At 42.4% G+C, this 17602-nt stretch overlaps 1 protein-coding gene across 2 annotated transcripts in view; it reads right to left on the bottom strand.

Moving 5' to 3' along the window:
* Positions 1–813: 813 nt before the first annotated feature.
* The window catches only part of CCNI (cyclin I), a 70311-nt gene continuing 53522 nt past the window's right edge, over positions 814–17602 (bottom strand). For both annotated transcript variants that reach the window (XM_069743218.1, XM_069743219.1), the window contains 3 exons: positions 9317–9457; positions 6968–7198; positions 814–2459 (listed from right to left, as the gene is read on the bottom strand). In XM_069743218.1, the coding sequence (XP_069599319.1) occupies positions 2004–2459; positions 6968–7198; positions 9317–9457 (828 nt within the window). In that variant the 3' untranslated portion in view covers positions 814–2003. The remainder of the gene's footprint in view (positions 2460–6967; positions 7199–9316; positions 9458–17602) is intronic.

The raw sequence follows: 17602 nt of genomic DNA, 5'->3' as shown, positions 1-17602 counted from the left end.
AACCTTTGGTTTATTGTAAAAGTGTACCGTTTCTGGGTTTTTTTTCTTGTCGTTTCCAACTGCTACATCTGGGTGACGACTACAGAGCAAAATGACATTCTTATTTGGCTTATCTTGGTAAACTGTAAGAGTGATGTCACCATTCTTCATCAGAGTAGTCTCATATGTATTTGTTATTAGGAGACTTGCCTACTACTACTTTTATGTATGGGGTCAAATTGACCCCTTCAGTACTAATAGGTATGAATTGAAAATTCCGGGCCCCTGAAAAAGTTTCAATTCATTTTTGTGTCCTAAAATATACACTACCATGAATAAATAAAAGTCACAAAAACTCAGAACTCATTTGTTAAAATTTTAGAAATTACAGGAAAAAGAAATAGCAAAAGGGTCAAAATGACCCCTCCGGTAGTTCTAGTGTTAATAGTTTTTAATAAGTGGGGATTTTTTATTATGTTAAAACATTTGCTATATCCTTCCCTTTATTGGTAGTTTTTTAAGCCTGTTTAGTTCCTTACGCCAGAATTCTTACACCAGACCCTGACTGTAGGCACACACTTCTCAAAACGCTCCCCTTGATCAATATTTTCCGTGTACAAGAAAAATGGACCAATTTATTTTGATCAGACTTTGATCAATGTGATCAGTGTCAGTTTTCTTGTACACGGAGAAAAAAAAATAAAAATTTTCAACCTTCTCCTGACAGTCCGTGACAATCAGACGGCACTTAGATGCCGATTTTATATAGCTTACATATTTTATATAGCTTACAGTAAGCAACCTCGCACACGGAGAAGAAACCAGAGGAGACCGTTAGGGCAATTTACTTTATTGCAACCAGGAAAAACGTACATGAGAGTTAGATTCCGACGGCCATGCCTGCTCCAGATTGAGCAGCGATCTTTAAAGTAGGTTGTTGTGAAAGACAGTTTTACAGAAAGAATAGATATGCATGCTGGGACATAGAAAAGGTATTGCTAACTATTTCATCTTTTCTCAAGTGAATAAACTATATATAACACTGTCCCAGGGGAAAAATAAGTAATTTGTGAAGGCAAAATATGCTAACACTATTCCTCCAAACCAGGCATGGTTGTATCATGGTGCATTCTGAACACAACTACCAAAGGAAGATATATTTTTTTTAATTTTTGTTAAATTTCCTAACCTTCAAAATGCTTGAAAATGATCTGGTGGGTGCAGATCTGGAAGAAGAAAAAAAAAATAAATCACAGCACCCTGACCGCAAGAATACATATGGCTAGCTCACTACAAGCAGAGAACTGCAGGGCCCAATGCTTGGAATGAAAGGATGGACTCCATTTCTAGACCTAATTAAACACCAATTATTTTGGGTAGTAGGTGTCATTTATTATCCCACAGAATGCAAAAAAAAAAGCCAAAAATGTTTTGAACCGACAATGGAAAAAGTGAATTCCTAGCTACTATTTTGTCTGTTAAATTGATAAGAATGAAAATCGTTTCAGTGTAAGGTCAGTTTTCACAGGAAAGCGATAACACAGGATGAAAATGCAGAAGAGAGGTAATGCACAAGGTCAAGATACGAGTCTCTACTGGAGGACACGTCTAGAACGCAAGATAGGACCGGCTTGCAGGGAAATGTCAAGGTGCACAAAATACAGTAGATATACTCGCAGAACACAATGGAACTGACAACACTAGAAGGTTAAACACTTCTGCTAATTTTTTTGTCAATGTTTTTGGTTATTTTGGTAATTTTTTTTTGTACTTTTTGTTTTCTCTTCACTATATTTTAGAAGCTTTTATTTAAATGACAGAGATGGAACAGGAATCAGCAGCATGAGAAATCAGGCAGGGTTTGTAGACCTCTGTCCAGAGCTGGTATAGCATGGCCTTTGACTACACCATTCGTGCTTAGGGGGCCTGCAATGCACTGCACTGTCAGCGGTACCCCACCACATCCGAAGGTGTCAAAAGGAACCTAATCTAGCATGTGGCTTTGCAATATTTAAGTGCTGATATTACATGACAGACACTGCTTGCAACTGGGGACAAGGGGATATGCTGCCATCTTGCCTGGACAGACCACCATTACATGCAGCAATCTCCATGCCCCCAACCTCAACAGTGCTATCTTCATTATAAAGCCTCTTGATCCCGTCATAGAAGTCATCAACTTCCATCTGCTCCACTTTCCTCTTAGTGGAGGCCTGCTTGCACGCTACAGGAGCTGATAGACGCTGGTAGAAGTACGTCGCTCCCTTCATAAGAGATCCTGGTGTGCTTTTGCAATTCTGGTGGACTCTGGGGCCTGGGACAGGGGAGGGACGGAATTGGTACTCTCCTCTGTTGCAGGTCAACAGCGTCCGCTTGAGGGGACTGTAGACATATACAGCATTGGGAGGCAAGGAAGCCTGCAGAGGAGAAAGGTGCCGTGATGCTTCTTCCCGACAGAGAAACAGCTGGGTGCTATCCATCTATGAGAAATCAGATCACACATATTAGCAGCGTAACAACATCTCTTCACAGACAGCGTACAAGAACCTGGCAGCTTGTTTATGCTGTCAATATAAAGTAGGGGCAAACAATTATTTCATTGGTCTGTCACTTCATCAGAAAAAGACCTATCTTTAAAATCAGATTTTTGTGTTACAGTGGCATGGAAAAGTTTTGGCGCCCCTAGTCAAAATTACTGTTATAGTGAACAGTTAAGCAAGATGAAGATGAAATGATCTGTAAAAGGGCTAAAATTGAAGATGACACATTTCCTTTGTATTTTAGGCCAAAAAAAAATATATTGTCATTTTTTACATTTTAAGGCACCCTTGGAGATTTGTGTACTCGGATAACTTTGACCAAGATTTCAGACCTTAAGTAGCCTGCTAGGGTTATGGCTTGTTCACTATCCTCGTTAGGAAAAGACCAGTTGATGCAAATTTCCCAGCTTTATATAAACCTTGGTCTGGAAGTTCAAGCAAAATTACAGTGAGAGCTGCTTGTATGATTGTTAGAGAGGCAAACCATAAGCCCCTGCTTCACTGCAAAAGACCTTTAGGAAGATTTAACCGTCTCCGGACTTGTTCTACTGTTCAGAGACACCTGCACAAATATGACCTTCATGGAAGAGTGATCAGAAGAAAACCTCTGCTGTGTCCTCACCATAAAATTCAGCATCAGAAGTATGGAAAAGAACATCTAAACAAGCCTGATGCATTTTGGAAACAAGTCCTGGGAACCGATGAGGTTAAAATGTAACTTTTTGGCCACAATGATATGTGTGGAGAGAAAAGGGCACAAAATTTCAGGAAAAAAACAGCTGGTCAACCATTAAGCATTGGGGTGGACAAATCATGCTTTGGGTTGTGTTGCAGCCAATGGCACGGGGAACATTTCACGGGTAGAGGGACGAATGGGTTCAATTACATTTAAATAAATTCTTGATGCAAACATAACACCATCTGTAAAAAAGCTGAAGTTGAAAACAGGATGGATTCTACAAATGGATAATGATCGTAAATACACGTCAAAATCCACAATAAACTACCTCAAAAGCTAGAAGTTGAAGGTTCTACAATGGCCCTCACAGTCCCCTAATCTGAACATCATTGAAAATCTGGGACTAGACATCAAAATATCAGTGCATGCAAGACGACCAAGTAATCTCACACAACTTTAAGAATTTCCCAAGGAAGAATGGATGAAAATCCCTCAAACAAGAATTGAAAGTCTCTTGACTGGCTACAAAAAGTGTTTGCAAGCTGTGAAACTTGCAAAACATTTTCCTGTTTGTAATTTTTAAAATGTAAAAATGACTTTTTTTTGCCTAAAATACAAAGGAAATGAGTCATATTTAACTTCAGCCCTTATAGAGATCATTCATTTCAACTTGCTTAACGGTTCACATTAACAGTGATCTTGAACATGGGTAACCAAACCTTTACATGCATGTTTTTTTTTTCATGATAACATGATTTTAATTACAACATAAAAAAATTCAAACTGGCCAATGGGACTTATTTTAGACTCCTACTTCCTGTCCTTTAAGGAACAGTTGTGGCTATGTGCACATGTTGTTTCCTGAAATAACAGGAAGTTAGAATCTAAAAATTGCAAGATTTCTAGTTTTTACTTTTAATAGAAATCGATATGTATATAAGAAATTGTACATTAATCTGTGTGGCATATCTCATTATAAGATTCACTGTGAAGGCAGGAGTCCGATGCATTCATGATTTTCAAGCTTTCCCCACCACGCCAGGTGCTGATTGACAGTTTCTTCCTGTTATTGTGCATAGAGAGAAATCAGTTTGTCAGTTTGCTGGAGTGTGGAGGAGAGCTTGCAGATCATTATTACAACTGACTTCTCACACATCTCATGCTGTGCATAAAAGTATACATTGACTTAAGAGTGTGCTTGGCTAAAAAAATCATTTTTGCTATTTGGTTTTAATTTTAACCATTTAATAATATTATTAATAATGGCAAATAAGAGACTCGAGAGCGAGGTAACAGTCATGGTGTGTGACCTTTATCTCTTTTCTTCTAAACCATCTTCTGACCGGAACATCAAGTTGAACTTTGATGTGGTCACAAAACAGCTTAGAAGAGTTTAGTAATAGTGATGAGAAAATGTGCTCAGATAAGGTGCATGTTCGGGTGCTAACTGAGTGAATTCACTGTGCTCAAAAAATATGTTTGAGACCCCACCGCTGCATGTCTGGAGGCTGGTCAACAGCTGCAACACATGCAGGGACTGCCTATTTGTTATCCCTGCATGTGTTGTGCCTGTCGACATGAGGGAGCGAAGACTTGAACATATTTTTCGAGCATGCCGAAGTCACTCGGTTAGCACACGACAGTGGCCCGATAACATCTTATCCGAGCACATTCGCTTATCAGTATTTAGGATAGGATAGTTTAATATAAGGCTATGTGCACATGTAGGAAGGGTCCCTGCGGGTTTTCCCGTAGCGGATTTGATAAATCTGCAGGGCAAAACCGCTGCAATTATCCCTGCAGATTTATCACGGTTTGTCTTGCGGTTTCCGCTGCGGGTTTAATCTTGCACTTGTTTTACTATTGATGCTGCATATGCAGCATCAATAGTAATGTTAAAAATAATTAAAAAAATGGTTATACTCACCCCCCGACGTCCCGATCTCCTCGGGGCTGCACACGGCGATCCAGATCCAAAGATGCTATGCGAGAAGGACCTTTGTGACGTCACGGTCATGTGACCGCGACATCATCACAGGTCCTGCTCGCATAGCAACCTGAGACCGGACGGCCGCTTGCAGCACTGAGAGGTAAGTATATCATTATTTTTTATTTTAATTCTTTTTTTTTTTTTTAACACAAATATGGTTCCCAGGGCCAGGAGGAGAGTCTCCTCTCCTCCACCCCGGGTACCATCCGCACATGATCCGCTTACTTCCCGCATGGTGGGCATAGCCACAAGGGGGAAGTAAGCGGATCAATGCATTCCAATGTGTGCAGAATCGCCGCGATTCTGCACAAAAGAAGTGACATGCTGCGGATTGTAAACCGCTGCGTTTCCGCGCGTTTTTTTCCGCAGCATGTGCACAGCGTTTTCGGTTTCCCATAGGTTTACATTGAACTGTAAACTCATGGGAAACTGCTGCGGATCCGCAGCTGCAGAAATGCTGCGGATCCGCAGCAAAATCCGCACCGTGTGCACATAGCCTAAGAGTCCAAACTCAGACAGATTCTCTGTTAGGCTATGTGCACACGTAGGAAATGTGGTGCAGAATTTTCTGCACTAAATCTGCATCTCTTGGCAGAATCCGCAGGTGCGTTTTTGATGCGTTTTTTTGTGCGGAATTGATGCGGATTTTGTGCAGTTTTTGTGCAGATTTTACCACTGCAGATTTCTATTAATGGAGGGGTGCAGAAACGCTGCAGAACTGCACAAAAGAAGTGACATGCACTTCTTTGAAATCTGCAGCGTTTCTGCGCAGATTTTTCTGCACCATGTGCACAGCTTTTTTTTTTCAGATTGATTTACATTGTATTGTAAATCACAGTGCAGTTCTGCAGCGTTTCTGCAGCAGAAAAAAACGCTGCAAAACTGCACTACATCTGCACTAAATCTGCATCGTGTGCACATACCCTTAAAGGGAATCTTTCAGCATGTTTTTGCTATTTAATCTGAAAGTAACATAATGTAGAGGCAGAGGGCACCTGATTCCAGTGATGTGTCACTTATTAAGCTGTGGGCTGTAGTTTCAATACAATCAATGTTCCATCTGCAAGAGATTTTCACTGCAGGACTAAGGCTATGTGCACACGTTCAGGTTTTTTCGCGTTTTTTTCGCATTAAAAACGCTATAAACACTTATTAAAAACGCATACATTATGCATTCTATCATTTAGAATGCATTCTGCATGTTTTGTGCACATGGATGCATTTTTTTCCGTGAAAAAAACGCATCGCGGTAAAAAAAAATGAGCATGTTCATTATTTTTGCGGATTTTCTGCGTTTTTCCCGCAATTCTATGCATTTGGGGAAAAGCGCACCAAAAACGCGTGAAAAACGCGGTAAAAACGCATGCGGATTTCTAGCAGAAATGTCCCGTTTTTGTCAGGAAAATTTCTGCAAGAAATCCTGACATGTGCACATACCCTAAGTGTTGTGTGCCAGGAAATCTACCTAATCTGTGTAACCCCACCTCCATATTGATTAACAGCTCTCTGGTAAGGTACGATGTACACAGGAAGTTGCCAATCAGAGGCATGGTTATACACAGCTCAGCACTTCTTAGATCTGCTGCATCTACAGCAGAGAAAACAGAGATTTTATCAAAACTGCACTGAGCAGTCCAGTAAGTAATACATGGCTGGAATCAGGCTCTCTGTCCCTACATCATGCTGCTATCAGATTACATAGCAAAATGGCACCTTTTACCTATTTGGTAGGTTTTACCCCATTGAGTCGAAGCCCAGGACCCAGAACATGGCGCTTACCTGTGCCGACTGAAGCAGTTTGATAGTAAGAGCGAGCCAATCAGGAAGCAGCTTTTCCATGTCTAAGCTGAGAACGGCCAGCGCCAATATGGAGCCCTTGAACTGTAGAAGCTGGTGAGAGGCTATGCACTGTAGGAGCTGGCGGGTCAGCAGAGATACGTGCTGTGACGGGTTCACCTCTGGCATATTGTCTAATAACTGTTGGCTGGTCGTCAGCAGCACTGCATGGAACTGGAGACAGGGACGAGAAAACGAGATGGTAACTGATAACATTCGGAAATATCAAGATGTTACAACTGATGCCAATGTCGGCACGTTCAGTAGCGATTATTTGTGTAGATAATAAATCAATAAGGAAATACTTCGCTTTATTAGCCTATATTGCAAGAATATGAAAGTTTTACTACCTAGAAAATTCATTAAAGTGGTATATTGTATAGCATGCCTAGCCTCCATGAGCCACTGTTGGCCTTCTCATGCATGGCTAATCAGATTCACTTCCCCCATATAAACGCAGCCGTGCAGTAGAGCAACTTCACCACTGTATCTCCAGGTTGTCACATGTCCCTGGGGTATACAGAGAGATGGTTTTTGAGACTATCATTCCCCAGAACCCTTACTTGATTAGCAGTAATGAAAATACTAAAGTACATGTGTGAATGGGGCTGAGCTGCAGTACCCAAGCCACAAGGATAAGAGAAGTCAGGCTGCTCCCACTAATGCAATCCCATTAAATCAGTTTCCATTTGTACTAATTTCATCCTATGCTTCTGTTCTCAATGGCGTTTTTTCCTGCTCTGATCGGATCACAATTGGATGGACAGAAAAAAAAAAAACACGCATGCAAAATTCGGTTCACGCACACCCATTTAAGTTTATGGGTGCATTTGAAACATCGCGCTGCACTCAGATATCACCCGAGTGCAGTGTGATTCCCGAGGACGCAGACAATGGAGGAGATGGAGAAATGACTTTCTCTGTCTCCTCCACAGCTGTGCACTGATCCTCTGATGCCAGAGGCTCGGAGCACAGACGCATGACACTGGGCTCCCGCTCGCAGCAGGAAAGGAGCCGAGGGTCATTAGCATATCGCATCCGATGCTCACGTATCGGATCTGTTACGCTAGTGTGACTGGCCTTTACTGCAGCGAAGAACAGCGCAGTCTATAATTCTGCTCATTTCTGGAAGTCCCAAGGATCAGATCCCTTCAATTCAAATATTAATAGTTCATCAATATTAAAACCTCAAAATCGCTTTAAAGAATATTGACACTTTTGAAGGCAATGGCTTTATGTTTTGGATAATAAGACGCACTTTTTAGCAAGAACAAAATCTTGCTAAAAAGTATGTGCATCTTTTAGTCTGGAAGTAGCTTCCAGTGGTCAAGGAGGATGCCGACACAGCGTGGTAATGTATAGTGTGTGTATGTGGCAGAGTTGTGTAATACGTGTGTACTACAGACAGCATACGTAATGTGCGTGCTGTAAAGCTATATGTGTATAATAAACACCAACAATAAATCTATTACTTCCCTATTCTACCCCAATGATTAAAATTAGGGATATTGATCCCTCCGCGTTACACCTTCAGAGAAGTTTTAATTTGTAGGAAACATGTTGTTTCTATTTTTTTGCTGTCAAAATCTGGGGTGCGACTTAACTAAAGAGGGTCTTATTGTCCAAAAAATACGGAATATTTTTTACTTATAATGCTTAATTGGCTAAAAAGATTTTTTGCAATATGTCATTATAATTTTGGACTATTTTGACTTCTTCAGCGTGTTTGGACAACAGAGTTTGTACTTTGATCTTTCTTCTCCCGAACTTCTCTAATCTAATTTGTGACCACAGCAAAGTTCAGCCACTTAGTGGGATTATTTTTGGGCTTTTGCATGTGTAATTTGTGAAAATAAGTAGCATACAAGGAGGACAAAAATCTGAGAGGATTAAACAAATAAAGGAAAAACAAAGAAAAATGATGCTGTAAAAATGACCTGGTAATAGGATTCTTTACGACGATAACAAACGTGCATAGATTTATTTTTTTAAGGAGTAAAAAAAAAATGATATTTGTGTCGCCATTCTCTGAGACCTGCAATGTTTTCATAATTTAGGTCTATGGAACTGTATAAGGACTTTGTTTCTGAGATGCGAGCCCACGTTTTCATTGATACCATTTTAATTGCTTCGTATCGCATTTTTTAATTTTCTTTCTCTTTACGGCGTTACCAGTTTCAGGTTAATTAACTTTATATTTTGATAAATATAGTTAGATGAGAGATGTGTCAATGCAATATAGATTTTACAATACAATACTCCAAATAAGACGGTTACTTAAAGCATATTTACAATGTGAAGGAAATCCAAAGGTGTAGCCGTATGAAGGTCCCAGTTCAGCTTGTCCAGAATAATCCTCTCCATCCTGAGAATCTCAGCTGAAGAGCAGCCACAGGAACTTTCTTGAATCAAGACGCTGAGGACTGGAATCCTCTACAGGAGACACAATTCACAATCTGAATACACAATTCCAGTTTAAAATCACTGAGTAATTCACATCAGAACCCTGTTGGCAGAATAAATCTCTGACTGACCCTAGAAAATTTTCAGTGGGAAAAGGAGTCAAATGCAACACTTGTGGTCCTTCTCACCTTCTACCCTACACCCTGCAGAGCCGACATCTTGCTTCAGAAGATAGTGCCTCCAAACACATTAGATTGTGGGATTGTCAGACTTTAATAGGATGTTTATGGCTAGTTTGGCCCCTTAGTGACCAGGCCAATTTTTTCAAATCTGTCATATGTCACTTTATGTGGTAATGGTACAAAGAAAAAAGATCGGTCACAGGAGCGCTGAAGGAGACTCAAACACCAAGTTTAGTTTAGCCACAACGCGTTTCGACGGATATACCATCGAAACGCGTTGTGGCTAAACTAAACTTGGTGTTTGAGTCTCCTTCAGTGCTCCTGTGACCGATCTTTTTTCTTTGTACCTGCCTCTATCCCCTCTTGGAGGTGTTCGGCTGGAGCTGCAGTGGTGCTTGATACCCCCCTTTTTTCTTTCTTGGCTGCTTTCACAGCGTTCCCACGAGATCGCCTTCACTGAAACTGACTTTATGTGGTAATAACTCTGGAATGTTTCAACATATCTACCAACCTAGATCTACCTGTGGACAAACATTTTTGTATCCCTGATCACGGCATCGTAGACATGGAATTACTGGTATTAAAATGTAACTTCAAATCTCAGAGACAGAAAAATTATTTGGGAGTATAAACTCATGACAACCTTTGACACACTCAGAGCTGGAATGAATGTGTGGCATGGATTTAGGTCTTTCTACCTCAACTAAGGAATGTGCTCCTCAGACCATTTGGGGGTATCACAACCCTGGATGAGACCTCAATCAGAGGACAATAAAACTTTCACACTCCTGATCCATGAACCACTCTAATATTTACGGCCACAACTGTTTATCCCTCTCCCATGCCGATAGTTCTGCTTCATGTCACTTGTCTTATGTACCGCGTTATTCATGTCTCCTGTTGTGTATAAATATGTGATTCTTCAGATTTTGTGTTATTCTGTGCCTGATGAAGAGACTCAAGTAGTCTGAGAAGCTTGCAATTTGTTGCCATCTTGTCAGTTAGCCATTAAAACATATCAACCACTGAGGACTTTCAAATTTTAATATTTATCTATCCACTGGCCAACACCGTATAAAAGATATATATTTTTCCTATATCAACAAATCCTAGTGATTTTGTGACAGTTTTTTCAATGCACATGTTTTATGAGAATGGTAAATTTAGGTGGATATCTTTTGCATTTATTGATACAAATATCAGAAATTTGACAAATTAAAAAAATTAGCAATCTTCAAACTTTGAATGGTTATCTGTTATGAACAGGTAATTCAGAACCACAATGGACCTTGAAGTTCTGAGCACACAGAGTGACCTGACAATTACCAAAAACATAGGACGAGCTCTGAGACGTGGGAACTCTGCTGACCGCAATCCCTAATCCTATCACACCACACTAGAGGTAGCCGTGGATTGCGCCTAACGCTCCCTATGCAACTCGGCACAGACTGAGAAACTAACTAGCCCTGAAGATAGAAAAATAAGCCTACCTTGCCTCAGAGAAATTCCCCAAAGGAAAAGGCAGCCCCCCACATATAATGACTGTGAGTAAAGATGAAAATACAAACACAGAGATGAAATAGATTTAGCAAAGTGAGGCCCGACTTACTGAATAGACCGAGGATAGGAAAGATAGCTTTGCGGTCAACACAAAAACCTACAACCAACCACGCAGAGGGGCAAAATGACCCTCCGCACCGACTAACGGTACGGAGGTGCTCCCTCTGCGTCTCAGAGCTTCCAGCAAGCAAGAAAAACCAATATAGCAAGCTGGACAGAAAATATAGCAAACAAAAGTAACACAAGCAGAACTTAGCTTATGCAGGATAGACAGGCCACAGGAACGATCCAGGAGGAAGCATGTTGTGAATTCTGTGGCTGAATTCACTCCTGTGGTCACAAGTGGTACTGCAGCTTCTGAGCTTCCTCCCTCAGGTGTTCTGGTGAGCTCGTTAACTGCTTCATTACTTAACTCCGCCTGATGCTGCTATCCTTGCTCCTTGTCAATGTTTCAGTGTTGGATCTGAGCTTCTCCTGATTGTTCCTGTGACCTGCTGCTCTGTATAGCTAAGTGCTTTTTGCTTTTTTGTTGCTTTTTTTTCTGTCCAGCTTGTCTTTTGTTTTGCTGGAAGCTCTGAGACGCAAAGGGTGTACCGCCGTGCCGTTAGTTCGGCACGGTGGGTTTTTTTTTTGCCCCCTTTGCGTGGTTTTGCTTTAGGGTTTTTTGTAGACTGCAAAGTTCGCTTTACTGTCCTCGCTCTGTCCTAGAATATCGGGCCCCACTTTGCTGAATCTATTTCATCCCTACGTTTTGTCTTTTCATCTTACTCACAGTCATTATATGTGGGGGGCTGCCTTTTCCTTTGGGGAATTTCTCTGGGGCAAGTCAGGCCTATTTTTCTATCTTCAGGCTAGCTAGTTTCTTAGGCTGTGCCGAGTTGCCTAGGTAGTTGTTAGGCGCAATCCACAGCCGCTTTTAGTTGTGTTTAGGATAGGATCAGGTGTGCAGTCTACAGAGTTTCCACGTCTCAGAGCTCGTTCTTGTATTTTTGGGTATTTGTCAGATCACTGTGTGCGCTCTGATCGCTAAGCACACTGTGTTTCTGGATTGCCTTCATAACACCTGTCATTAGCATACATAACAGTACAAGGAGCCAAACTAATGATTCTCAATAGAGGGAAAGAAAAAGTTCTGACATCATTTTTTTTTTTTTTTTCTGCTCTGTGTTCACTTTTTTTTTTCCCCTAGACATTTGGGTGATTCTGGACACAGGTGTGGACATGGATATTCAGGGTCTGTGCTCTTCAATGGATAATCTCGTTATAAATGTACAAAAAATTCAAGATACTATTGATCAGAAATCTATGTTAGAACCAAGAATTCCTATTCCTGATTTGTTTTTTGGAGATAGAACTAAGTTTCTAAGTTTCAAAAATAATTGTAAGCTATTTCTGGCCTTGAAACCTCATTCTTCTGGTAATCCTATTCAACAGGTTTTGATTATTATTTCTTTTTTGCGCGGCGACCCTCAAGACTGGGCATTTTCTCTTGCGCCAGGAGACCCTGCATTGAGTAGTGTCGATGCGTTTTTCCTGGCGCTCGGATTGCTGTACGATGAGCCTAATTCAGTGGATCAGGCTGAGAAAAATTTGCTGGCTTTGTGCCAGGGTCAGGATGATATAGAAGTATATTGTCAGAAATTTAGGAAATGGTCAGTACTCACTCAGTGGAATGAATCTGCGCTGGCAGCTTTGTTCAGAAAGGGTCTCTCTGAGGCTCTTAAGGATGTCATGGTGGGATTTCCTATGCCTGCTGGTTTGAATGAGTCTTTGTCTTTGGCCATTCAGATCGGTCGACGCTTGCGCGAGCGTAAATCTGTGCACCATTTGGCGGTACTGCCTGAGGTTAAACCTGAGCCTATGCAGTGCGATAGGACTATGACTAGAGTTGAACGGCAGGAATACAGACGTCTGAATGGTCTGTGTTTCTACTGTGGTGATTCCACTCATGCTATTTCTGATTGTCCTAAGCGCACTAAGCGGTCCGCTAGGTCTGCCATCATTGGTACTGTACAGTCCAAATTCCTTCTGTCCATTACCTTGATATGCTCTTTGTCGTCGTTTTCTGTCATGGCGTTTGTGGATTCGGGCGCTGCCCTGAATCTGATGGATTTGGATTATGCTAAACGTTGTGGGTTTTTCTTGGAGCCTTTGCGGTGTCCTATTCCATTGAGAGGAATTGATGCTACACCTTTGGCCAAGAATAAACCTCAATACTGGGCCCAGCTGACCATGTGCATGGCTCCTGCACATCAGGAAGTTATTCGCTTTCTGGTGTTGCATAATCTGCATGATGTGGTCGTGTTGGGGTTGCCATGGCTACAAACCCATAATCCAGTATTGGATTGGAATTCCATGTCGGTATCCAGCTGGGGTTGTCAGGGGGTACATGGTGATGTTCCATTTTTGTCGATTTCGTCATCCACCCCTTCTGAGGTCCCAGAGTTCTTGTCTGATTATCAGGATGTATTTGAAGAGCCCAAGTCCGATGCTCTACCTCCGCATAGGGATTGTGATTGTGCTATCAATTTGATTCCTGGTAGTAAATTCCCTAAAGGTCGATTATTTAATTTATCCGTGCCCGAACACGCCGCTATGCGCAGTTATGTGAAGGAATCCCTGGAGAAGGGACATATTCGCCCATCGTCATCACCACTGGGAGCAGGGTTCTTCTTTGTAGCCAAGAAGGATGGTTCGCTGAGACCGTGTATTGATTACCGCCTTCTTAATAAGATCACTGTTAAATTTCAGTATCCCTTGCCATTGTTATCTGACTTGTTTGCTCGGATTAAGGGGGCTAGTTGGTTCACTAAGATAGATCTTCGTGGTGCGTATAATCTGGTGAGAATCAGGCAAGGAGATGAATGGAAAACTGCATTCAATACGCCCGAGGGTCATTTTGAGTATCTAGTGATGCCGTTCGGACTTGCCAATGCTCCATCTGTGTTTCAGTCTTTTATGCATGACATCTTCCGTGAGTATCTGGATAAATTCCTGATTGTTTACTTGGATGACATTTTGATCTTCTCAGATGATTGGGAGTCTCATGTGAAGCAGGTCAGAATGGTTTTTCAGGTCCTGCGTGCTAACTCTTTGTTTGTGAAGGGATCAAAGTGTCTCTTCGGTGTGCAGAAAGTTTCATTTTTGGGGTTCATCTTTACCCCTTCTACTATCGAGATGGATCCAGTTAAGGTCCAAGCCATCCAGGATTGGATTCAGCTGACATCTCTGAAAAGTCTGCAAAAGTTCCTGGGCTTTGCTAATTTTTATCGTCGCTTCATCTGTAATTTTTCTAGCATTGCCAAACCATTGACCGATTTGACCAAGAAGGGTGCTGATTTGGTTAATTGGTCTTCTGCTGCTGTGGAAGCTTTTCAGGAGTTGAAGCGTCGTTTTTGTTCTGCCCCTGTGTTGTGTCAGCCAGATGTTTCTCTTCCGTTCCAGGTCGAGGTTGATGCTTCTGAGATTGGAGCAGGGGCGGTTTTGTCACAGAGAGGTTCTGATTGCTCAGTGATGAAACCATGTGCTTTCTTTTCCAGGAAGTTTTCGCCCGCTGAGCGTAATTATGATGTGGGCAATCGAGAGTTGCTGGCCATGAAGTGGGCATTCGAGGAGTGGCGTCATTGGCTTGAAGGAGCTAAGCATCGCGTGGTGGTATTGACTGATCATAAGAACTTGACTTATCTCGAGTCTGCCAAGCGCTTGAATCCTAGACAGGCCCGTTGGTCGTTATTTTTTGCCCGCTTCGACTTTGTGATTTCGTACCTTCCGGGCTCTAAAAATGTGAAGGCGGATGCTCTGTCTAGGAGTTTTGTGCCCGACTCTCCGGGTTTATCTGAGCCAGCGGGTATCCTCAAGGAAGGAGTCATTGTGTCTGCCATCTCCCCTGATTTGCGGCGGGTGCTGCAAAAATTTCAGGCGAATAAACCTGATCGTTGTCCAGCAGAGAAACTGTTCGTCCCTGATAGGTGAACTAATAAACTTATCTCTGAACTTCATTGTTCGGTGTTGGCTGGTCATCCTGGAATCTTTGGTACCAGAGAGTTAGTGGCTAGATCCTTCTGGTGGCCATCTCTGTCACGGGATGTACGTACTTTTGTGCAGTCCTGTGGGATTTGTGCTAGGGCTAAGCCCTGCTGTTCTCGTGCCAGTGGATTGCTTTTGCCCTTGCCGGTCCCAAAGAGGCCTTGGACACATATTTCGATGGATTTCATTTCTGACCTTCCCGTTTCTCAAAAGATGTCAGTCATTTGGGTGGTCTGTGATCGCTTTTCTAAAATGGTCCATCTGGTGCCCTTGGCTAAATTGCCTTCCTCCTCTGATTTGGTACCTTTGTTCTTTCAGCATGTGGTTCGGTTGCATGGCATTCCTGAGAATATTGTTTCTGACAGAGGTTCCCAGTTTGTTTCAAGGTTTTGGCGAGCCTTTTGTGGTAGGATGGGCATTGACCTATCCTTTTCCTCGGCTTTCCATCCTCAGACTAATGGCCAGACCGAACGAACCAATCAGACCTTGGAAACATATCTGAGATGTTTTGTTTCTGCAGACCAGGATGATTGGGTGTCCTTTTTGCCGTTGGCTGAGTTCGCCCTTAATAATCGGGCCAGCTCGGCTACCTTGGTTTCTCCATTTTTTTGCAATTCTGGGTTCCATCCTCGTTTCTCTTCAGGACAGGTTGAGTCTTCGGACTGTCCTGGTGTGGATTCTGTGGTGGATAGGTTGCAGCAGATCTGGACTCAGGTAGTGGACAATTTGATCTTGTCCCAGGAGAAAGCTCAACTTTTCGCTAATCGCAGACGCCGTGTGGGTCCCCGACTTCGTGTTGGGGATCTGGTTTGGTTATCTTCTCGTCATATTCCTATGAAGGTTTCCTCTCCTAAATTTAAACCTCGTTTTATTGGTCCGTATAGGATTTCTGAGGTTCTCAATCCTGTGTCTTTTCGTTTGACCCTCCCAGACTCCTTTTCCATACATAATGTATTCCATAGGTCGTTGTTGCGGAGATACGTGGCACCTATGGTTCCATCTGTTGAGCCTCCTGCCCCGGTTTTGGTGGAGGGGGAATTGGAGTATATTGTGGAGAAGATTTTGGATTCTCGTGTTTCTAGACGGAAACTCCAGTATCTGGTTAAATGGAAGGGTTATGCTCAGGAAGATAATTCCTGGGTTTTTGCCTCTGATGTTCATGCTTCCGATCTTGTTCGTGCCTTTCATGCGGCTCATCCTGGTCGGCCTGGGGGCTCTGGTGAGGGTTCGGTGACCCCTCCTCAAGGGGGGGCACTGTTGTGAATTCTGTGGCTGAATTCACTCCTGTGGTCACAAGTGGTACTGCAGCTTCTGAGCTTCCTCCCTCAGGTGTTCTGGTGAGCTCGTTAACTGCTTCATTACTTAACTCCGCCTGATGCTGCTATCCTTGCTCCTTGTCAATGTTTCAGTGTTGGATCTGAGCTTCTCCTGATTGTTCCTGTGACCTGCTGCTCTGTATAGCTAAGTGCTTTTTGCTTTTTTGTTGCTTTTTTTTCTGTCCAGCTTGTCTTTTGTTTTGCTGGAAGCTCTGAGACGCAAAGGGTGTACCGCCGTGCCGTTAGTTCGGCACGGTGGGTTTTTTTTTGCCCCCTTTGCGTGGTTTTGCTTTAGGGTTTTTTGTAGACTGCAAAGTTCGCTTTACTGTCCTCGCTCTGTCCTAGAATATCGGGCCCCACTTTGCTGAATCTATTTCATCCCTACGTTTTGTCTTTTCATCTTACTCACAGTCATTATATGTGGGGGGCTGCCTTTTCCTTTGGGGAATTTCTCTGGGGCAAGTCAGGCCTATTTTTCTATCTTCAGGCTAGCTAGTTTCTTAGGCTGTGCCGAGTTGCCTAGGTAGTTGTTAGGCGCAATCCACAGCCGCTTTTAGTTGTGTTTAGGATAGGATCAGGTGTGCAGTCTACAGAGTTTCCACGTCTCAGAGCTCGTTCTTGTATTTTTGGGTATTTGTCAGATCACTGTGTGCGCTCTGATCGCTAAGCACACTGTGTTTCTGGATTGCCTTCATAACACCTGTCATTAGCATACATAACAGAAGCAAGACCAATACTAGAACATTGACTGGAGGCCAGGATCAAAGCACCAGGTGGAGTTAAATAGAGCAGCACCTAACGACTTAACCTCATCACCTGAGGAAGGAAACTCAGAAGCCGCAGTACCACTCTCATCCACCAAAGGAAGCTCATAGACAGAACCAGCCGAAGTACCACTCTCGACCACAGGAGGGAGCTTGGCCACAGAATTCACAACAGTTATCCCTTTAATTCAGATAGTCATACCACACACAAAAAAGTTAATACATAACCTTTACTTCATATCTGCCTTACATCAGCCGCAACTGAAAAATGTTCTTTCATTTTTTTTAGAATGTTAGAAACGTAGCAATCATTTTTTCAAGGACCCC

The sequence above is a fragment of the Ranitomeya imitator genome, chromosome 1, assembly GCF_032444005.1.
Source record: "Ranitomeya imitator isolate aRanImi1 chromosome 1, aRanImi1.pri, whole genome shotgun sequence".
In the NCBI taxonomy this organism is placed as follows: domain Eukaryota; kingdom Metazoa; phylum Chordata; class Amphibia; order Anura; family Dendrobatidae; genus Ranitomeya; species Ranitomeya imitator.
The sequence above is the reverse complement of the archived record's forward strand: the minus strand, read 5'-3'. Positions and strand labels throughout refer to the sequence as shown.